Source organism: Aquarana catesbeiana, linkage group LG10 (genome assembly GCF_042186555.1).
Source record: "Aquarana catesbeiana isolate 2022-GZ linkage group LG10, ASM4218655v1, whole genome shotgun sequence".
NCBI classification, from domain to species: domain Eukaryota; kingdom Metazoa; phylum Chordata; class Amphibia; order Anura; family Ranidae; genus Aquarana; species Aquarana catesbeiana.
Window position 1 is genome coordinate 208,119,462 of NC_133333.1, and position 24,041 is coordinate 208,143,502.

The window sequence follows — 24,041 nt, forward strand, 5'->3', positions numbered from 1 at the left end:
TTTTTTAAACAAGACCTTACAATAACTTTAAAGACTCAAAGTGTCTCAGAAGTAAAGATGGGCAGAGGTCCAGAAATTTGTGAAAAGCTGCATCTAAAAATTGTCAATTTGAGAATTATGTTCTTTAATGTAAAATTGCAAAGACTTTAAAGTGATTGTAAAGGCAGAAAGTTTTTTTTATCTTGATGCATTCTATACATTAAGATAAAAAGTGTTCTGTGTGCAGCAGCCCCCCTCATACTTACCTGAGCCCCATCTCTATCCAGCGATTTCCATGAGTGCCTTGTCGGTCCGGGACTCTCCCTCCTGATTGGCTGAGACACAGCAGCGGCGCAAGTGGCTCCCGTCAAACTCAGTTAGCCAATCAAGAGAGAGGGGGCCAAACCACTGCACCATGTCTTAATGGACACATGGAGCTGCAGCTCGGCTGCCCTCATAGCAAGCTGTTTGCTGTGGGGGCACTCAATAGGAGGGAGGGGCCAGGGGCTACAACCAGGGACCAAAGAAAAGCAGAGGATCTGGGCGGCCCTGTGCAAAACAACTGCACAGAGCAGGTAAAGTATAACATGTTTTTTTTTTTTTTTACTAAAATAACAAACAAGACGTTACAATCGCTTTAAATATATAATCTACAGTACATATAAAAAGATTCCAAGAATCTGAAGAGGAACAAGGCTGAAAAATCAACATTGGATGCTGTGATCTTAGGGCCCTCAAAGAGCACCGTATAAAAAGCAGGCATGATTTTGTGATGGACATTACTGCATGGGCTCAGGAACACATCCAAAAATTACTGTGAACACAGTTTGCTATGCCATCCAAAAATACAAGGTAAAGCTCCATCATGCAAAGAAGAAGCCATCTCTTAGATTGTAAGCTCTAAGGAGCAGGGCCCTCTGATTCCTACTGTATCAAATTGTATTGTACTTGTACTGTCTACCCTCAAGTTGTAAAGCGCTACGTAAACTGTTGGCGCTATATAAATACTGTATAATAATAATAATAATAATATCTGAACATGATCAAGAAATGCCACCATCTTATTTGGGCCAAAGCTCATTTAAAATGGTCTGTTGCAAAGTGGAAAACTGATCTGTGGTCAGACAACCTGAAATTTGAGATTGATTTTGGTAACCATGGGTGCCACGTCCTCTGGACTAAAGAGGAGAGGCATCTTCCAGCTTATCAGCGCTCAGTTCAAAAGTCTGCATCTCTGATGGTATGGGGGTTCATTAATGCATATGGAATGGGCAGTTTGCACATCTGGAAAGGCGCCAATGTTGAAAGATATATCCAGGTTTTAGAGCAGCATTTGCTTCCATCCAGATGACATCTTTTTCAGGGAAGGCCTTGCATACAGTATTTCAGCAGGACAATGCTAAACCGCATACCACATCTATGACAACAGCATGGCTTTGTATTAGAAGGGTCCGGAAGCTTAACTGGCCTGTCTGCAGTCCAGACCTTTCACTAATTGAAAATATTTGGTGCATCATCCAACGAAAAAATACAACAAAGACGACCGAGGACTATTAGGCCACTAAAAACTGACAGGTGGACCTGATCGGATGCTCCATGAACCTCTATGGAGCGGTGGATGTCAGCGGTGACACGTCTGCTGACATCTGCCGGTATTCGAACCGATCCTGTCCGTGAAATCCAGACAGATGGAAACCCTATTTTCCATCCCACTGGAGAATCGGGTGAAAACGGACAGGTGGTTCGTTTTTATCCGATCTCCAAAGAGGACAGCGGGGCTCTGACAAGTTTGTCCTTGCGCAGTGAGCGGAGACGGACCTGTTATCCACCTCCTCAGCGGATCGATCCCTACAAGGACAAGCCCGTGTGAAAGGGGCCTTAAGCAGTTGGATTCCTATATCAGGCGAAAATAGGACAACATTCCTCCCCCAAAACTCCAGCAACTAGTCTCCTCAGTTACCAGACATTTACAGAGTGGTGTTGAAAGAAGAGGGGGATGCTAAATCGTGGTAACCATGGCCCTGCCCCAACTTTAATACAAGCTGCTGCCAATTTCAAAATTATCTTTTGTTTTCTTAAAATGGTAAATTCTCAGTTTAATGTTTTAATGTTTTCGATTCTCTACTGTGAATAAAATATGGGATTATGAGATTTGCAAATCGTTGCATTCTGTTTTTAAACTTTACAGTGTCCCAACTTTTATGGAATTGGAAACAATTGTTATTTTTTTAAACACATGTTTATTTAATTTACTTTTTTCAATCTTTGTGCTGCTGATCTCCTTGCAGTTTCTTTGCAGCCACTACCTGCCTACAAGCACTCCAGTGATGCAAGGCATTTCTCAGTGTTTTTCTGAAAGTGACACCACTGGACCATGCCTGTTTGATGAGTGTCAGCAAAGCCGTTTGCAGTCTCCACCAGAAGCCCATATGGAGTACATTCTCCCTGCCTCCAGGTGACAGTACTGGACTAATTACCAAGTACTAATTACCAAGCACCAGTACACGTCGAAGGAAGGAGAGTAAGTCACATACTCCCACAATCTCAGAATTCATGCTTTTTTCTCATCACTCCTGGAAGTATATGCTGCTGGGGAAGAATCACATAGAGCTCAGGTTCACTGTAAGGCCTTGTACACAGGAAACGAGCTACTGTGCATTTTTTAGTGCATGTTGATCATACAGCCACAATAATGTAGGATCCAGATTTAGATCACCAATCCTGGAGCTGACAAAACTGGACAACGAATCAAGCGTAGAAGAGACCTGAATGAAGACTTAATTGTAAATTCAATAAACTTTCTTTTATCTGCAGCATTTAATAAGGAGATCACTTCCCTGTTAGCAGAAGGGGGGGGGTCACTATAAAAAGTCATTGTTACCTTTTTGGGTCACAGACTGTCCGGCAATCTCCAAAGTCTTCTTCTCCCGCACATGTTTGTCAAATTCCCATGATAAAGACACTGTATAGACCTTTATCTGCAAAACCGCCAGTGTAAAGTAATTATATCCCCCCACATTTGTATATTATTTTGTTCAGACCCGTTTTAAAGGGAAATGTATGGCATTGCAAACGTACCGGAATATCAGAGTCTTCTTTCACTGTGATTTCCACTGAGTCTTCACCGACATTCTGGATCTTTATGGTGGGCTGTGGCACAACTAAGAGAAACAGTGGATTCAAATATGGTAAATTAGAATGGCTGCTTTGGACCAAAATGAAGCCTCCCTACAACCCAATGGTTCTGTAATGCAGGGGTTAGAGAGGATTGCACTTCTTAGGGCTCATGCACACCGGCTTACAAAACGCCTCTTTTCAAGGTGTTTGATTTTCTTTCTCAGCCCGTAAAAACACCTCTATTTTAGCCTATGTCTCACTGCACACATAGGAGTTTACAGGTATTAGGAGCGTTTACAGGCTGAAAAAAAGAAAATCACCACCAGATCTATTCAGGAGAAGAGCTTTTGGGGCAAAAAAAAAAAACAAACAAAAAAAAAACGCTTAACACACATAAACGCGCTTAAACACTAGACATGTTTAGCGCTTGAGCTTTCGTTCATGCCGATGGTCAGAATAAATTACTATTCTGGCAAATGGAATTCATAAATGCTCATAACACTTCATGTGCCTAAATGGTTTGCAATATGCAACTTTAGGCACGCTTTTTTCTGCCAGAAGTTAAAGGCGTTCAGAGGAGAAATTCAAATGTGCAGTGTGCATGAGGCCTTAAAAAAGTGGATGAACCAGGAGACAAACTCATCATCCATGGACAGTAGAGTAACCTATCCTGTTTCAGCTGAGACTTGGTAAGGGTTTAAAATAAACTTTTCAGACAGACAGCATCTAGACCCTTTAGACCGGGGGTCGGCAACCCATCGATCGCACGTGGGTGATGGGTAGATCGTCAGCACTCCTCTGCTTTGCCGACCCCGCAACTCGTTGTCAGCCTTCCCTTCAGCCTCCTCCACTGCGCGTATATCTCCACACAGCAGAAATCGGGAGACAGCACAGCTCAGACTGGTGGGCAGGAGCGGTAACTTTTCAAGCTAACCGGCAGGTGACTGCTTGCTAGGCGGTCCTAACAACCAATCACCAGCTTGTTAATATGTAAAGTTATCTCCAGCATCTCTGGCTAACACCCTCTGCCCAGAGCGGTGATGTGTCCCGATTCTGTTCTGTGTACACCAGTGTTGTGCTGTACCGACATCTACACTGCTGTGTGTTAGTGAGCCCATTGCTATGGGGGGGAGGGGAGAGGGCCCTACTGTGGGGGAAGGGGTTATGTGAAAGGGGTACCATCCACTGCCCTATGATCACCAGCCACTGCCACTATTACCTGCCCTACTGACACCAGACACTTTTTAGGTAGGCTAAGTTTTTAATTTTACTGAGACATTTGTTTTATTATATCTTTTATAGTTTTTTTTTTTTTTTTTAACTAGCAAGAAAAACTAAGTGGTGCCGAACACCGCTGATCTTTGCTCTTTATGTTGTTCAGGTAGATCTCCACCTCTCAAAGGTTGCCTACCCCTGCTTTAGACCCTTGGTGCCCAATATGAGGCATAAATATCAAGCACATCAAGTATCTATTCCAGGTAACGCACTTGCTGAACACACACTAAAGGATCCCGTTGCTGAAAATCTGAGAAATTACCTTTTTTCCAGTCAGTGGTGATAGTCTTGGTATCGCTCCATTCCCCTGTCCCTCTGCTGGTAATGGCAGCAACCTGTAAACAAGGCACAAGAACACTGTAACCATTGTGCCGTGACCAATGTGAAATTTCTGTTGTAGGCAGAGTCTGGGAGGCTCTCAGTCTCCTGCGGTAAGTATCAAGGGCCCAGAAGAAGTGGAATGTGCCCCAGACTCACTGTTATGTAGATCAGGGGGTCCCCAGTGCCAGATTTGTACCAGGATGGATTGTGGGCTGGGGAATTGGAGGAATTCATTTTGGGAGGAAGATGGGAAATAGGAGGTGGTGGAAAAGGATTTGTGCTGGGGGATTTGAGGGGATAAGATATTACAAAAGGGGGATTTTTTGTGGGGTGCTGAGAGGGGGGAGAGATAATTCATGCTGGAAGGAGGAATGAAGGGAGATTTGTGCTAGAAGGAGAAGATGGAATTTTTTTTTTTTTTTGGGGGGGGGTGAATTTGAGCTTGGAGGGGTGAGGGTGGCACTTGTAGGGGAATAGTATTTGTAGAAGGGTAAATTGGGGTATGGAAGTGGATTTGGAAGGGAAGAGTATTTGTACTAGAAGCGGAAATTTTTTTGGAGGGGGAGGGGATTTTTGTGCCGGTAAAGATTGAAGGGGTGAGCACGCAGATTATTGCTGAAGTTTTTTTTTGGGGGGGGGGGCGATTTGTTTTCTGAAAGGGAAAAGTGGGAGAAATTAAGAATTTTGCACTTTCCTGACCCCTACACTGTGCTTTACACACACCTGAGGCGTGGTTCACACTGGAACCGGCTGTGAATCGCACAGGAATGCTGTGCGTCCCCATTCTCTGATTTAGGGACGAATCCGGGCAAAATCTTTGCCTGAATTCAGCCCTGAAAAAACGGAGCTAAAGACGCACAGCGTTTCTGTGCAGTGAGCTCCGCAGCCGCCCCGGAGATATGTGAACCGGCTCCATAGAGAGCTGGTCACATTCTCCTGCTATGCAAATTTTCCCCGCATCCAATTCGCATAGGTGTGAACCCAGCCTGACTCTTGTTTTGTATTCAAATACAGGCTGCATTATGTACTCCCGACTCCTGCACTCTGCCTTGTATAATGCTGCACTACATACACTACTTTGTAGATTACCTAATTTTCACCAAATTGCTCATCGTTTCAACAGTTGCTGGTTGATAAGCAGGCATTGACTATTTTAACCACCTCAATAGAGGGCACTTACACCCCACCCCGTTCCTGCCCAGGCCATTTTTCAGCTTTCAGCGCTGTCACAATTTGAATGACAATTGCGCGGTCATGCTATACTGTAACTATGTGAAATTTTAATCATTTTCTTCACACAAATAGAGCTTTCTTTTGGTGGTATTTAAAACACTGCTGGGTTTATTTTCTACAAAAAAAAAAATAGTTTTTGGAAAATTTTTTTTAGTTTGTCAGTAAATTTTGTAAATAAGTAATTTTTCTCCTTGATGTGCGCTGATGAGGCGGCACTGATGGGTGGCACTGATGGCCAGCATTGACTGGCATCACTAATGGGTACTGACTGGTGACACTTGTGGGCACTGATTGCTGGCACTAGTGGCGCTATTGTAATCAGGGCATGTCTCCCGCGAGCAGAAGTCACTGATCGGCTCTCCTCGCCACACACTCTGTCAGTGTGAGGCGAGGAGCGACGATTACCAACATCTCCGTGTTTACATGTGACTGGCTGTGATTGGGCCCTTTACAGAGATCGGGATCGCACCGTGTCCTAGCAACATGGCGCAGGAGAGCGGCCGTTCTGGGACACCATCAAAGGATGTTGTTCCAAAACGAGAGCCACACCGCTCCTCCGTCATTTGGCGGTGGGCAGCAAGTGGTTAATGAAGTTCTTTTTTTAGGTAGAGTCAGACAACGGGATTTTGTAAAACTGGAAAGTGCAAAAACTGGTGCAGCCAATCAGGTTCTAACTTCAATTTGTTCAATTAAGCTTTGGCAAAAAAAAACCTGGAAGCTGATTGGTTTCATGAGTTTTTGCACTCTTCAGTTTTAGTAAAATCAACCCCAATGATCTCTGTCTATTTCAGTGTACACAAAATCATATGTAATAGAAGTGTTTTTTTAATAATTGTATAGAGATTTAGGCCGGGTTCACATATGTGCGAATTGGATTCGGTTTTTACAGCATCCAATTCGCATGACACGCAAGTGTGACCAGCTCTCAATAGAGCCGGCTAACACATGTCCAGGGCGGCCACGGTGCGAAGTCCAAAAGGGTCCTGTGCATTTCTGGGTCCGGTTCACCTGAACCGGTGAACAGAAACGCACTGGACCCCATGCCGGGAACCGTGGCCGCACATATATGAACCCGGCCTTTAATGAGTTTGTGAAACTCTTGCTTGTGGCATAGCAATCAAAGCATATTTTTTTTGGCTACAAGGAGGCTAAAGTTTTATGTAACCATGCCCCTTAAAGCCACTCCCACTTTTAAGTTTGGCCACACCCGTTCTTTGCGGCTTGCACAGTGCACCGCATTTTTACTCTTTGGGGTGCCCAAAGGTACCCTAGATCTTTTAAAATCCTAGCAAAGCCCCTGGGCTAGGGGGGTATTGAGAGTTTCTCCAGAGCCTCACTGACAGGAGTGACTGTAGTGTCACTCCTGTCAGAAGGAGCAGGGGCTGACAGCTGCTGAAGGGTGAAGTCTGCCCTTGCTGTGGGCAGAAGAAAACTGGCACTGAGAACATATATATTATATCACATGACCTCCCGCCTCCACCAGAATACAGTAATCAGAGTTTGCAGCCTTTGGCCTCAAGCACTGATTGGATGTAGATTTTCCAGCATGTCCCTTTGACAGAAGCCAGTTGTTAGACAGCTGTACACACTGACCAAAAGTCAGCCTGTTCCTGCTGAACCATCTGATTTTGGCCAGTGTGTACCCAGCTTTACAATCCATTGGGGGTTTTACCTTTCCAGCACTTCGCCAAAACCGAAAGCTCTGGTTTTGGCTAGACTGATTCTTCCACCCTCAGAGGTCACAGCTAATGGATAAACAGAAGAGGTGGCACAGACATGGAAAGAGACAAAAACTGTGATACACCCTTCCACATTAAAGTAAAATCAATACTCACCTTCATCAGGTAGACGGAGCTGGACTCCTGGAACTTGATATCATAGCAAAGGCTCTGTGTACTGTAGGATGTCCAAACCTTGGTTGAGTTTACACTGTACTCTACCTAAAGAGAGAGACAGACTGTCACTTGACCACACTCCAAGATTTGTGAACAGATTATACTGTAGCAGGAAAACAAGTCTGAAATATGAATGTCTGATCTTCCGCAAGAACAGATTATGTCTATCAGCAGTGCAGGTCAGAAATAAGCCGCAGTAGGTCAACACACAGTTTTTATAGCAGACATTGGAGTAAAGAAGACTCAGGAAAAGACTCAAGACAATAGCCTTACTGAGGTTATAAATAAGATTTTTCTCTTAGCGTAAAATCTACTTCTGCCAAGCCCATTGAGGGACACAAGAATACATTAACAGTTGGGTTATGCTGCTGCCTACAGGTTGGGATAGAAACAAGCAGAAAGTTGTAAGCCAACCCCATGTAAAACCCCTTCTCTACCCAGCATGCCTCAAGCAGTACAAGGGCTAGTAAAAGACAGAGGGACCAGTATCCGTTAACGGACTTGAAGAAAGAGATTTTATGGTAAGTACAATGATCTTATTTTCTCCATCATCCACTGAGGGGGGAAAAAGGAACTCAAACAGCTAGAACATCCACAGCTGTCTAGATGAGGGGTAGGGAACAACAAATGACAACAGGAGGGACCAGGAAAAATCTGCAACTCAGGCCCACCAGGAAGACAAAGACCAAAACAAGATGGAGATAACATTCCCCTATAAATGTGGGGAAATCTGACAATAACCAAGGAGATTACAGAGGAGCAACCTGGTGTGCAGACCAGAACAGGGGAATTCACTACCCAAATGAGTCCATACCAGCATGAGCTGTGAACAAAATCACAACCAAAACAGGTGGATCAAGGCTTCTGCTTGATAAAAAGAATAGACTAACAAGGTAACAGTCGACAAATAAAAAAGTGGGTCAAAACCAGAAGAAGAACAGGTCCCCCAGAGGGAAACATGACTAAAACAGGTCCACAAAAGGAGACTACGCACATGCCTTATCCCGCATTCTAACGCAGTTTATACAAATCAGGGTTATCACTAAAGCTGGCTATAGATGGGTAGAGTCGCGAACAAAAAACTTTAAGTTTATTCATTTTCCTAATCATTAGTGTGTCAAATAGACATTCGTTTTGGAGGGAAGTGACATGAAGATATGACGGAGCAAGATAGAAATTTGTTTATGAAACATTTTTCAACAGTGTATGTGGTTTTTGTTAGGTAAAGTCCAATTATTCCACTAAAAGTCAAGTAGAAACAAAATCCTTCAAACATGTTCTGAGAATATTCAGAGAATGTTGGATAGAATTTTGAAAAAAATTTATACAATCTATGGCCAGCTTAACACAGGACAGAGTGCCAAACCAGTTAATTGAAACTGGAATCTATGGAAAGAATTAAACAGTCTTTCAGTAGGTGGCTCCAGTAACTGGAACAGAAAGAAAGTCCAGAGGACATGGGAGGTCCCTGACATGGGAGAGGCTTCAGCCCTACCCAGTGAAGCTTCAAGAGACACTGATGACAATCCTACAACAGGAGTCCCAGGTTTGAGATTACAGGCATCAGTTCCTTCTTGGGATATCCGGTAAATTCCCTAGAACCACTCAATCCCTCAACTTTAACCCCTACTGCAGAAAAAACATTGGCCGTGGGAAACCTGAAAAGGCACCCTATGCGTTAGCTCCATGTGCTTCAGCCCAACCAGCCTTACACACTAAGTGAGTCTGCAGAGGCATAGTCACACCTTGGGCAGTGCCACGGCTCTGGATCTGAAAAACGCTCTGTGGCTAACTAACACCGTACACAAAGTTCCGGAAAGCACCAAAATGCACAGCCCAATGCCCAAAGGTCACATTTCAGTCCAGCGGGGGCCAGACAGGGCCTCAAAAGCTTTTGCTGAGGAAACATTGATCTTGATAGCTATGTAGAGACCAGCTCGAGGAGCAGTGTATGGCCCTGAAGGCCCTGAAAAAATTGAAGGCCCTGAAAAAAATTCAGAGTTAAAAAAAAAAAAATAGAAATTTTTTTTTATTAGACATTTGCTTCAACAGCTTTAATGGGGAAGCATCCAACCTCTTAGAACACTAGCAAAAAACGACGGCATGTTGGTTAGAGTGGGGTTTTATGAGGAGGTCTTAAAACTTTGTTTGCCAGTGTACCAACCTCCTTTAGATGGCAGTATAGCCCAACTGTTCCTAAATTCCTGTGTCCCTCAACAGACAATTGGAAAAGTTGGTCACTTTAGGCAAGAAGGAAGGCTGAGGCCCCAAAACTAACCATGATCATCAGTTTTTTCTAGTGACCAATTATCTTGTAGCTGGCAGTATAACCCAATTGTTTTGTCTAATTCTGTGTCCCTCAATAGATGAGAGTAAACATATTGCAGCATTTATTAAGGATGCGCTCTGGCGTGTTCGCACAGCCCACGTGCAGAGCCCGCCAGGAAGTCGGCACGGCGCTGCGCTAATCACAGGCAGCGAGATGTTTTCCCGATGTGCGGCTGCAGAGATCGGGAAATGTCTCACTGCCTGTGATTAGCGCAGCGCCGACTTCTTGTCTGGCTCTGCACGTGGAGTGTGCTAACACGCCGGAGCTCATCTTTAGTATTTATCAGGTAAATATTAAATAGTACATGTAATTAATATTAACTACTTCCTAGCCAAGCAAGGGCACTGGCTTTTTCCAGGTAGGTTTAAAAACAAAATCAAGTAGTAGAGGAGATCACAGGCTGCAGAATAACTCAGCGGTGGTCTTTTGTGGTTTAGTTAAGCATATACAGTGCGCCTTGAAAAAGTATTTATACCCCTTCAAATTTTCCACATTTTGTCATGTTACAACCAAAAACAAATGTATTTTATTGGGATTTTATGAGAGACCAACAACAAAGTTGTACATAATTGTCAAGTGTAATGAAAACTATAAATGGTTTTCAAATTTTTTAACAAATAAATATCTGAAAAGTGTGAGGTGCATTTGTATTCAGCCCCCTTTACTCCGATAACCCTAACTAAAATCTAGTGGAACCAATTGCCTTCAGAAGTCACCTAATTAGTAAATAGTAATTATAATCTCAGTATAAATACAGCTGTTCTCTGAAGCCCTCAAACAGCTTCATAAAGGCCAAAGAACACACCAGACAGGTCAGGGATAAAGTTGTGGAGAAGTTTAAAGCAGAGTTAGGTTTTAAAAAGTATCCCAAGCTTTGAACATCTCTTGGAGCACTGTTCAATCCATCATCCGAAAATGGAAAGCGTATGGCACAACTGCAAACCTACGAAGACATGGCCATCCACCTAAACGGACAGGCCGGGCAAGGAGAGCATCAGAGAAGCAGCCAAGAGGCTCATGGTAACTCTGGAGGAGCTGCAAAGATCCACAGCTGGGGGGAGAATCTATCCACAGGACAATTATTAGTCGTGCACTCCACAAATCTGGCCTTTATGGAAGAGTGGCAAGAAGAAAACCATTCATGAAAGAAAGCCATAAGAAGTCCCGTTTGCAGTTTGTGAGAAGCCATGTGGGGACACAGCAAACATGTGGAAGAGAAGGTGCTCTGGTCAGATGGGACCAAAATTGAATTTTGGCCTAAAAGCAAAACGATATGTGTGGCAGAAAACGAACACTGCACATCACCCTGAACACACCATCCCCACCGTGAAACATGGTGGTGGCAGTATCATGTTGTGAGGATGCCTTTCTTCAGCAGGGACAGGGAAGTTGGTCAGAGTTGCTGAAAAGATGGTAGGAGACAAATACAGAGCAATCTGAGAAGAAAACCTGTTAGGGTCCGCAAAAAGACTTGACTGGGGCTTGACTGGGGCGGAGGTTCACCTTCCAGCATGACGACCCTAAAAATACAGCCAGAGCTACAATGGAATGATTTAGATCAAAAGCATATTCATGTGTTAGAATTGCCCAGTCAAAGTCCAGACCTAAATCCAATTGAATCTGTGGCGAGACTTAAAATTGCTGTTCACAGACGCTCTCCATCCAATCTGACAGAGCTTGAGCTATTTTGCAAAGAAGAATGGGCAAAAATTTCACTCTAGATGTGCAAATCTTGTAGAGACATCCCCAAAAAGACTTGCAACTGTAATTGCAGTGAAAGGTGGTTCTACAAAGTATTGACTCAGCGGGGCTGAATACAAATGCAGGCCACACTTTTCACATATTTGTAAACATTTTTGAAAACCATTTATCATTTTCTTTTCACATCACAATTATGTGTTGGTCTATCACATGAAATTACAATAAAATAGTTACGTTTTTGGTTGTAACATGACAAAATGTGGAAAACTTCAAGGAGGTATGCATACTTTTTCAAGGCACTCCATTTCTTCTTGGGATGCAGGCATTGCAAACACCACGTGAACATGGTCATATATTTAATGAATGCAAAAATAAAAAAGGCATTTTATGGTATTCAGATGCAACTTCTCAACTCTGCTCAGAGCTCTCCTAACATCCTACAGCTCTGCAGTTGTCAGTAAAGACTGAGACAATCATGCCCTCCCACCCCACTTTAGTTCTCTACAAAGATAGTTCTGTTCATATAACTACTTACCACATACTCTCGGATGAGCCCATGAGTGTTTGCAGGGGGAGACCAGCAGCCAGTGATGGTGAATGGAATATTTTTATTCAACACAAGGTTGAGGTGCTGAGGTGCTGAGGTGCATCAGGGACTAGATTACAAAAAAAAAAAAAAAATCACATTCTGCTGCAAAAGAAAAGTTAGCCTAAATTAAAAGTGGGTTTAATACATTTTTAATCCATTGGTAGCATGAGATTATCAACTCGCTGGCAGTTGTTCTATCTGCTCAGCTCTGACATCAATGTGACAATGTGGAGGTGGCTGCCAATACTTAGTTACTAGCATTTATGGTGTTCACTGTGTGTACTTACACCCTTCAGGAGTCCTTAGGGTGATGAAGTTGTAGCTGTTGTGTATTTTGCGCAGGCACTGTACTTGTACTTTGACCTGATAGGTAGTGTCCGGCTTTAGGATCTTTAACACAAAAGCTGTCTTGTTGCTGTGTGTGTCCACCGTCTTCCATGTACTCTCCCCTATAACCCTGCACAGATAGAAAAGCGAAGAACTGAAATGGATAAAACTGATCAATGACTGGCTAACTTGCAGCATACATCGCAATCTTAGAGTAAGAAAGAAAGCTCTCTTAAGATGCCAGTCTAGTCGAAACCGAACTTTCAGTAATTGGCGTTGTCTGGTGGCCACAATCTTCTAAGGCCTTCTTTTACTTCTTATGGACTTCCTTAGACCAATCCCCTCACTTCTCCTATTACAGTCTTCATACTCCACAAATCTTCACTTTGCTGCATCTTCTATACTCTGCATCTCATAGTTTTGCATACACCAAAAGAACTGTACTCTTCATACTGTCCTGTACAATCTTTTCACTATACCACACACTCCTTCACTCAATTCACTGTGTTAAACATTCTATTCCTCAATATGCTGTGCAGTACATTTAATCCATTCTATATACTCCCAATCACCACTCAAGCTATTCTTCGGCCAATACTATCCAGCCTTGGTAGTTAGACTTTGCAAGCTTTCTTGCCTGTATTACCTGTAAGAGACAGAATAAACGCAGGATGCCAGAGGCATCTTCTTTGGTCGAGCCCAGGTTAGGGTTATGTTTCCAGTGAAATCAGCCGTCCACTGTAGGTTCTGTACCTTGTATACTACGCTGTCATCTGTACAGGAGAAATGCAAGGTCAGCCATTTTGTCTCTTCACCCCACGACCGCCTGCAACTAATGAAGAGAAAAGGAACATCTGCATACCAGTACAGTTATTTTCATCGCTACTATCAGAACAGTCTAGGAAGCCATCACAGCGGTCCGACAGAGGTAAGCAGGCCTCGCCGTCTTCACACAGTGTCCCGTTAATGCAGGCAGAAGGTCTGTGAGTGGCTGCCAATAAACATTACGTAATTAAGAAAATGTAGCGGCACTCCTTTCTCCCTTCCGGATTCTTGCTGACATACACTCCAGATGACACCCTCCCTCTCGACAACACACACTGGTCCCAAATTATGTCCTCTGTACCTCTCCTTGTCCTTTTATCACACACTCTGTCCCTAGAGGATGTTCTCTGCCTCTTTGTCCTTTGACCGCACACACTGTCCCCAGAGCATGTCCTCTCTGCCTCCCTGTCCTTTGACCGCACATACTGTTTCCAGAGAATGTCCTCACTGCCTTCCTGTACCTTTGCCCAGCATGCCATGCTAGCCCCATAGAACACCCTCCCTGCCTTCCTGTATCTTGACCCAACATACACGTACTCTAGTCCAATATGTCGTCCTCTCTGCTTCCCTGTACCTTGACACAACACACACACACACACACACTGGCCCCCATATGACGTCCTCTGTGCACCTTGACCTAACACACATTGAGCCCAAATTACATTTTTTCTTCTCAGTTCCGTGACACCACAGACACACTCTAGCCCCATAGGATGTCCTGGTTTCCTGTATCTTGACCCAACACTAATGCTGACTTCTTATATTCTCTCTGCAACTTGACCCGTTGCACCTGAGCTGGCCCCATATGACAGTTTCTGCCTTGAACACACACACACACACACACCCACACACCCTCCCTGCAGCGTAACCAAAATCACACACATACACATCGACAGCCAACATAATAAACACACAGGCCTTTTATGATGTCCTTTTTGCCTCTTTGTCCTTTGACCCAATACACACTGGTCTCATATGAAATCTCTGCTTACCTGTCTATTGACAATACACACATAAATGCTTTCTCCAGATGATGAGAAAGGAAAAGTGTTAGAGTGATCACAGATGCACAGAAGGTGTAATGTTGGCCACACAAGTAGCATCACAATTGTTTGATTTAATGATTGCTTTTATTGACTGCATTAGCCAACCACTAATTGAAAAGGTATGTACTAAATTTTTTTTTTTTTTTTTTTTTTAACTTTGTGCTATTTTTTTGTTTTTTTGTTAAGCAAAAGATTATATGAAAAATCTATAGTTGATTATTAATTGTTGCCTAAATACCCAGTATGAATTTCCAAGGCCCTACGAGCCACCCCTCTTTGTCCCCTTATCACCCAAAAGCATCTATTGGCTACTTTAGACTTATGGAACATCAGCACGAGTTGCTGAATGGATCAGTCTTAAGTGGACTGTCATGCAAACTTCACATTAATTAAAAAGGTACAGTTCCAGGGGTAGGCAACCTGGGGCCTCCAGCTGTTGCGCCGCAGGAGAATGAAAACAAAAATCCATAGATGGAAATAAAAAAATAAAAAACCTGGAAATAAGCAGCAAAAATTTCTAGGTCCCAATTCCCAAGAACAAAAAGTTAGCCACTGCCCCTACCTATAATTAGCCTTTGCAGCAAGGAGCATTGGAGGGCAACATATGTTAAAAAAGGCCAAGGAAAATTCCAATCTCTAATTACCGACCAGCCTGCAACCAACCACACTGACCTGTCTAACAGTACGCATTAAAAACAGGGGTTTAGTCTGCACACATTTTCAAATACATGCGTAAGCTTTAATCCCCATCAAGGCACTCTGTTACTTGTGGTCCCTACCTCTAAATTTTAAGAGGCTCTGTTTTTAATGCATACTCTTAAACAGGTCAATTTGGTTGGTCGCAGGCTAGTTGGTAAGTAGAGCTTAGAATTTTCCTGGGAATTTTCCTTGGCTTTTTTTGACCTAACTCTTAAGAGCTAGGCTAGTTGTGAGTTGCAGATGGGAGGTTTGGCCACCAGCAGGGGCAACCCCTAGGGGGACTTCTTGTGTTTCTGCACCTAGTATCCCAGTTCTGCAGGTGGCTTAATATCAGGTCCTAAATATCCAGCTGTGTCCTTCAATGAACAGAAGAGAAAGTACCTTTAAAATTATTTCCATGAATTACAAAAAAAGTTGCTCAAACCAAAGTCTTAGGGCAAGGATGGTTACTGTGGGTGCTTCCTGTCATTAAAGGCTGCAGGAAGCACTCTTCTCAACCATGGAGACCTTTGCAGTGAGACAAGATGATCAGCAAGGCACAGCTGTCGTGTAGCACTGCTAAGCAGGAATTTATCATGTGCTATTAATGGGGAAAGCCGCATTTTCACCATTGCTATATACTTCCAAGTTCTGGTACTCAGAGATTAGTACAGAACTATAGAGGCACCATGGTGGAGCAGTGTGGCTTACAATAAACTCCCCAAAAAAGGCAACCAATATTCTGATTTTGTTCAAAAACATAGCAACAAGTCCACAAATGACAAGTACACTTTGAGGCTGCGGGTTCACGCAGTGGTGGGAGACTTACGGCAGCGAAGCTCATCTGTTCCATCTTGACAATCTCTGAAGCCGTATACAGTACTTTGACTTCTGGCACTCAAACTCAAAGAGGTTGCAGCGGCCATGTGATGTGGTGGTGGGTACTGTGGAGTACTGTGGAGTTCACTATTTGATGGAGCAAGGATATACATCAGCCTTGATATTACATATACGTTATTAAGAGATCAACAAGCAGAATTCTAGAACCAACAGAAGCACCTCCCTCAGCCCAACCCAAACCATTTTCTTTGTGATGCCTGAAAATTAATATTTTCCTGCAGCTTCCTGTGTGGTTTCATGCCATGTCTATTAGAGAATTGCCATGCTGAAAAGTGGGCATAGAAAACACTGGATGGAATCTGGCTGCACCTATTTCTGTAGTACTCCACTTAAAAACTGCACCAGACTACATTATTTGCAGCCCACAGACACCAGAAACCAGGTTTGGATGGGCAATTCTTTTCATGGTGTCAGAATGTTGGTGGTTGTAAACCTTAACTGGAATGGATGGGGAGGGAAGAAAAGCAACAGCAGAAGAAGGGCAACAAATTAAATCTGATTGCATAGCCGATATAAGAGAGACAAATAAAAATGCAGATCTGCATTCATTAATATTTCATTAAAATTATTTTCTTCTTAAATGCAAGCAGTGCGAGTTTCTGAATTTAACTTGGTCTACTATAGAGCAGAGTCTGGACTGAACGGAGAAAAGAAAAGTTCTTCTTTGAAAATTTGCTTGATTTTCTTAATTGTATTTAAAGACAATCATACACATTATGATTACATTACTTCATTAATAGAAATTATACCAGTTGTGGGGCAACCTTCCTCATCAGAGCCATGGATACAATCCTTGTAGCCATCACACACCCAGGTGTTCATGATGCAGACCCCATTGTCGCAGCGGAAATGGTTGGCAGGACACGTGGAAGGTCTCACAGTGGTCTGTGGAATACTCTCTATAAAAAAACACAAAACATTTACACATCAAGATATACAGATACTTATACGTTTGTATGTGGATGGAATGTGGTGCTTCTGCATGATGAAAAATCTTTGGAAGAATACAATTAACACAGTGTAAGGTGAAAGCATGAGTGAAAAGTAAAAGAAAGACAAATTTTAGTAATGCTGCCCTGGAAACCTATAGGACGTTACATGAAAAAGAGAGCAAATTCAGAGTATATATATATACATATATATATATATATATATATATATATATATATATATATATACACATATACACATATACATACACACAGTGGGTATAGAAAAGAATCACCCCCCCCCCCCCTTTTTTTAAATAATTACATTTTGCTGCCTGAAATTAAAGCAGACACCGTTTGTTTTATCCAGCTGTGTTTACTAGTGCAACTTATAACATCAATCTAAACGGTATAACACCAGCATGTCAGGGAAAAAAATGTTTAAAAAAAAAAAAATCAAAAACAGAAATAACTGAGTTGAAAAAAGGATCACCCCCTTATGTCAGTATTTTGTTGAACCTTTTCCTCAAATTCCAGCCTTTAGTCTGTTGGGATATGTCTCTACCAACTTTGCACATCTAGACATTGCATTATTTGCCCACTCTTTGCAGAATTGCTCAAGTTCAGTTCAATTTGATAGTGACCGTTTATGGACTGCAGTCTTCAAGTCATTCCACAGATTTTCAATGAGGTTTAGGTCTGGGCTCTGACTAGGCCATGCAAGGACATTCATCTTTTTCTCCTTCAATCACTGTGTGGTCATTTTCGCTGTGTGCTTTGGGTCATTGTCATGTTGGAAGGTAAACCTTCTTCCCGTTGACAACTTTCTGGCAGAGGGGAGCAGATTTTACTCAAGAATTTGACGGTATTTTGACCCATCCATTTTTCCCTCTATCCTGACTAGTGCTCCAGTCCCTGCGGCAGAGAAACCCCCCATAACAGGATATTACCACCTCCATGCTTTACTTTAGGAATGGTGTTATTTGGATGGTGAGCTGTATTGGATTTCCGCCAGACATATCGTTTGGTGTTGAAGCCAAATACAATTTTTGTCTCATCTGACCATCTCACCTTTTTCCATGTGGCCTTAGAATCTTCAAGGTGCATATAATGTGGTCAGATGAGACTAAAATTAAATTATTTGGCCTCAACACCAAACAATGTCTGGTGGAAATCCAACACAGCTCACCATCCAAATAACACCATTCCTACAGTAAAGCATGGAGGTGGTAATATCCTGAAGGCTGTAAATAAAGCAAAAGGTGGTGGTCCATTTTCCAACTCAGTAAATCTGGTTTTGATTTTTTTATTCTGGCATGTTGGTGTTATTGCTTTCACTTGGATGTTATAACTTGCACTATTAAATACAGCTGGATAAAAAACGGTCTTCATTTCAGGCGGCAAAGAAACAAAATGTGATTATTTAAAAAAAATGGTGGTGGTGGTGGGGGTGCATGCGATTCTTCTGTTCCCCTCTGTATCAGGATGAGTAACTAGCTGTCTCCAGGCCTCGGGAACAGCAGTCTTTGTGGCAGAGTACCCAGCCACCTATGTTTTCCCACCCCTCTGTGGGGTGCTGCGGCTCCCCCTATTCCAAAATCTTTCAGTTTTTGCTAAAATCAGAGGCACCGGACAACACTTACCCCCGCAGTCCTTCTCATCTGACCAGTCCCCACAGTCGTCCTCCCCGTCACATTTCCATCGTGTAGGAATACAGTGCCTGTTCTCACACTGGAACTGGTAGAGGCGGGCGCAGGCAGGGGTATCTGTAGGGTTCTCTGGAGTAGACAGTGGGAAACAGGATGTCCATGAGAGGCTGCAGAGTTTATCCATAGCAGAACCCAACACATGTGCAACATTATTATTATATTTTCCCATATTATCCACATTCCACTGCAACACAGGATAGTGAAAGACGAAAGGCGTGTCAGCACAAATCTTGACCATTTGAGAACAGGCATGCTGGGAAGAATGTGTTCTCATGCCCAGCATGGTCAGTTTTTAAATAGGAAAATGGGGGACTAGCAGGATCACACAAAGGAAGCAATACAAAGAGAACAGGATACTTTTTAACACAAGTACATGGTACAACAGACACAACAGGAATATGAAATGTTGTGGTAACATTGTTTATCTAGTTCCCGCCCGGCCTATAGTCAAATGGTGGCCGGGACATTCGTCATTCCAGGTAGACGTCATATGTCTTCCCGAAACACGCCACAGGCCGGGCTTCAGCGCAAACTGTCATCCACTGTGTCTGGTGGATTTCGATCAGTTTACCAGCAGCCGGTACCATGTGATCAATGATCAGTTACAGCAGATCACATAACAGTTGTACACAATGAATGGCTTTGATTCATGCCATTCATTGTTTTGATCTCCGATTGGTCACAGTGATCACATGGCACAGACAGGGCCATTGACAACCCACTTGTACCATCTATTCTGAATCTATTTCATTCAGTAAAAATGGTTGCTTATAACAGTGAAATTCACTGGTATAAGCAATTATGTGTTAATAAAAAAAAAATCTGGATCACTTCCACATGGTAACACTATTGCTCTGGTCACAGTGTGCTTAAAAAAAAAATAAATAAATAAAAAGAGAAAAAGTTGTTTTTTTTTAACATACTGTCACCAGTGTCCCTAAACACCGCCATACAAGAAAAAATATTGTGAAAAAAACTAAAATTTCCTAATTTTACAAACAATGGTGACAAAAATTACATCTTTGCCATACCTTGCAATGTCTACTTTCCAATAAGAGGACATTTGTGGGTATTTGTACTGTCCTGGCATTTTCGGGCCTCAAGAAATGATAGGCTTTTGGTACATCAGGACTGATCAATTTTCAGATTTATATATCACAGTTCATGGACTAACTTTCCCATAGACTAAATATAATACACGGATTTGGGTTATTTTCAGCAAAGAAATGTAGCAGAATACACTTTGGCCCAAATTTATTAAGAAAGATAATTTATTTGAAAAATTTTATAACAGAAACGAAGAAAAAATTTCGTTTTTTTCAAAATTGTCTTTTTTCGTTTATTTAGCAAAACATAAAAAACATGGTGATTAAATACCACCAAAAGAAAGCTCTATTTGTATGAAAAAAAAATATACATATTTCATATGGGTTCAGTGTTGCATGACCGCACAATTGTCAAAGTGTGACAGCGCCGAAAGCTGAAAATTGACCTGGGCAGGAAGGGGGTGAAAGTGCCTGGTATTGAAGTGGTTAAATAAAGGCCTATTTGAAGAGGTATATGGAGAGTTACCGCAGTTTGCTTCGTCCGAATAGTCTCCACAGTCGTCCATCCCGTCACACTTCCACTCCAGGCTAATACGGACACCATTCAGACATGAGAAGCTCTGAGGATCACAACTCTTTAAATTCTGGACCTCGTGCTGGCAGGCGAGAAGACACAAATGAAAGGTTTACAAAGGTAGGACAGAAACTGGCTTTTGAAGCATCCATTGTACCCTGCTGAAAGATTCATTGTTCGTTTACTGCTAATAATTAGAAAGTGTATGTAAACCCCAACAATGTTTGGGTCAAAGAATGCTGGTAATATGGTGGATAACATTCAATAATAGCTTGGAAAATATTAGCCGTCCACCAAAAATGGAAATTTTGGTGCCAAAACCTAAAAATGACAAAAAAAAAAAAAAAAGATATTTTTATATAGAATTGTATTATATTCAACTTTTTAATTACTATCATGAATTTAAATATGATTTGTGGGCCATTATTGGAACCTTTACCCACAGTGACCTTCTGAATGAAGACTTCCAAGGATATTCCAAACAGCCTTTCCCCCTCAAAGGGCAACAGTTCCAGCTGTTTCTTGCAAAGAAACTCTTGTGACCAGCATTTCAGCCACAGAATTCTGCACATTCGCAGACATTAGAACCAATCTGGACATTTGTTTTATGGAATCCTCTAAGGATTAACCCTTTTTTAAAAATATTTTTGAGGCTTTTAGATGGCTTTATAAGCTTAAATTCACTTATTGGCTTACCACCTGTGCTGGAGATCTGTTACAAACATCAACTTCTCTAAGGACCTCTCGCGATCCGTGGGGAAATTATTTTCAGTGAATGGTACAGAAGTGGTTGTCAGCCATTTAGGATACTGCTGCCTCCTGAATGCTTGGGGATTCTGAATAGGAATATTACAACAGCAAGCCTATCATTTGATTCATGGCTGCAGTGCAGTCCCATTCACCGTAATGGGTCATGGTTGGCATTAGTACAGCCCACTGATCGTGACAGAGTATCATTTCTGTCACAAGGTATTGCAACCCTGTTCAGCCACCATTGAAGTTTAAGGGGGGGGGGGTAGTCAGGTGGTGGAAAAACTGCAGCTCAGCCATCTCTCCTTACAGCCTCCCACCCAAACACATGCACTAAAATGATACTTTCTAAGGTTAGTTCTGAACGTTCTACCTGTTTGGGGTTGTGTCTGTTTTTAATGTTAGATTCATATTGTAAATACTGCTCTCCAGAACTAGTCTAAGCCTTGAAGTGTATGTAAGCCCACAAAAACGACTTATGCCGCGTACACACGGTCGGACTTTCCGGCATACTTGGTCCGGCGGACCAGAGTGTGCCGGACAATCCGCCTGTGTGTGGGCGGCGGCGGACTTTTCCGGCGGACTTCTTCCCAAAAGCCCGCCGGACCTAGATTTTAAACATGTTTGAAATCTTTCCGTCGGACTCAGTTTCGGGCGGAAAGTCCGCTCGTGTGTGTGCTGGTCCGACGGAAAGCCCGCTCGTGTGTAGGCTGGTCCGACAGACCAAATACGACACGAGGGGATGGTATTGCATCTCGCGCTCGCTGCAATAGGAAAAACAAATCTTCCTATTGCGGCGAGCGCGGGGCATACCAGGCCCTTAGGTCTGGTATGGATTATAAAGGGGAACCCCGCTACGCCGAAAAAACGGCGTGGGGTCCCCCTAAAATCCATACCAGACCCCGATCCGAGCACGCAGCCTGGCCGGTCAGGAAAGGGGGTGGGGACGAGCGAACGCCCCCCCCCCTCCTGAACCGTACCAGGCCGCATGCCCTCAACATGGGGGGTGGGTGCTTTGGGGGAGGGGGGTCGACCACGCCCCCTAAAACGTCACAGTCCCAGCATGCCCAAGGACTGTGACATCATATGGGGGCGGGGTCTCCGCCTATATAAGTCACAACGCAGCCCTCAGAGACCAGTCCAGCCGGAGAGAGCGTCGTGTCAACATCTGGGGGAAGAGAAGAGAAGCCAAGAAGCCCAGAAGCCCAGAAGCCCAGAAGTCCGGACCTCCACTCGCAATAGAGCTACATGAAGAGAGCGGAGGGGCCGGCCGAAGACCTGCGACACCGGGAGAAGAGGCCGGAGAGCGGAGAAGAACCAACCGGACGCCGGGAGAAGATGAAGCGGAGGGACCCCCGAAGCCGGAAGAAGACCCCCGAAGCCGGAGGAAGATCCCCCCCCCGGAGCTGTTTAATAAAATATTTTAAAAACCTGTGTAGTGTGTTTTATTACTTACACTTTTTTCCTAGGTAAATGGGTAGGGGTACCATGTACCCCATACTCATTTACATAGGGTGGGGGGCCGGGATCTGGGGGCCCCCTTATTAAAGGGGGCTCCCAGATTCCGATAAGCCCCCGCCCGCAGACCCCGACAACCAACGGCCAGGGTTGTCGGGAAGAGGCCCTTGTCCTCATCAACATGGGGACAAGGTGCTTTGGGGGGGGGGGCGCAGGGCGCCCCCCTCCCCCAAAGCACCCACCCCCCATGTTGAGGGCATGCGGCCTGGTACGGTTCAGGAGGGGGGGGGGCGCTCGCTCGTCCCCACCCCCTTTCCTGACCGGCCAGGCTGCGTGCTCGGATCGGGGTCTGGTATGGATTTTAGGGGGACCCCACGCCGTTTTTTCGGCGTAGCGGGGTTCCCCTTTATAATCCATACCAGACCTAAGGGCCTGGTATGCCCCGCGACGGGGCTAGCAAGGTGTCAATCTCGCCGATAAAAGCGGCAAGATTGACATCCTTTTCTAGTCCCGTCGCACCTGAGTCACGTTCAAAATGAACGGACTTGTCCGTGTGTGGGCAAGTCCGTTCATTCTGAAAGTCCGCCGGAACTCCGGCGAAAGTCCGTCGGAAAGACGGGCGGACTTAGCCCGCCGGAAAGTCCCGGCGTGTGTGGGCAAGTCCGTCCGTTTTAAAGTCCGGCGCACCTGGCGGACAAAGTCCGTCGGAAAGTGTGCCGGACCAAGTAGGATAGAAAGTCCGCTCGTGTGTACGCGGCATTATTGTATAAGAGCAGTATAATTATAAACTTCCATAAACTTAACCTTACTAAGCGCAAATCATTTTTTTGGCTCTTATCTTGCAGTCACGTAGTCCATGTACCTCATTGTCCAACAGTCGTGTGAAAATTCCACATGTGACAAAGCTCTGAACCTAAGCTAAAGGACACATCACCAGTAATCCCTTTAGTAGTGCAGGTTCCTCCCTCCTTGCTGCTGGGTAGTGCAGACTTTAGCTGTGCAAATATATTCTAGAACTAGGTCTGAGAGTGTATATCAAGCAACGGTTTAGTAGATTGTACAGCTAATGTCTGCAACACCCAGTGGCCAGTAGGGAGGAACATGGATGTCTAATAGGATGCTATGGATGTGTTCTTTTATATAATGCACAGGCACAAAGCAGGTGCACATTTGCAAGGGAAATGGAGATTAAAAAATGTAATAAAGATTTATAAATATAAGGAAAGCTTAATCCTTATTTAAGTAACTTTTGCATCTTGTCTGGATGAGTTCTTTACAATGTATAAAGGTTTCAAACATTTCCCCCCCCTTTCCCTTATTTTGTCAAGACTGTACATATTCGGCTCCTGCAGACTTTCCT

At 43.6% G+C, this 24,041-nt stretch overlaps 1 protein-coding gene across 1 annotated transcript in view; it reads right to left on the reverse strand.

The window, feature by feature from the left end:
- LOC141111450 (sortilin-related receptor-like) overlaps positions 1-24,041 on the reverse strand; it is a 43,888-nt gene that overhangs the window by 16,522 nt on the left and 3,325 nt on the right. Inside the window, exons 4-14 of the mRNA XM_073603745.1 lie at positions 20,426-20,555; positions 18,788-18,922; positions 16,965-17,114; positions 13,629-13,757; positions 13,413-13,539; positions 12,727-12,896; positions 12,386-12,489; positions 7,761-7,865; positions 4,634-4,706; positions 3,058-3,140; positions 2,861-2,957 (exon numbers count right to left, since the gene is read on the reverse strand). Coding sequence (XP_073459846.1) covers positions 2,861-2,957; positions 3,058-3,140; positions 4,634-4,706; positions 7,761-7,865; positions 12,386-12,489; positions 12,727-12,896; positions 13,413-13,539; positions 13,629-13,757; positions 16,965-17,114; positions 18,788-18,922; positions 20,426-20,555 — 1,303 coding nt within the window. The remainder of the gene's footprint in view (positions 1-2,860; positions 2,958-3,057; positions 3,141-4,633; positions 4,707-7,760; positions 7,866-12,385; positions 12,490-12,726; positions 12,897-13,412; positions 13,540-13,628; positions 13,758-16,964; positions 17,115-18,787; positions 18,923-20,425; positions 20,556-24,041) is intronic.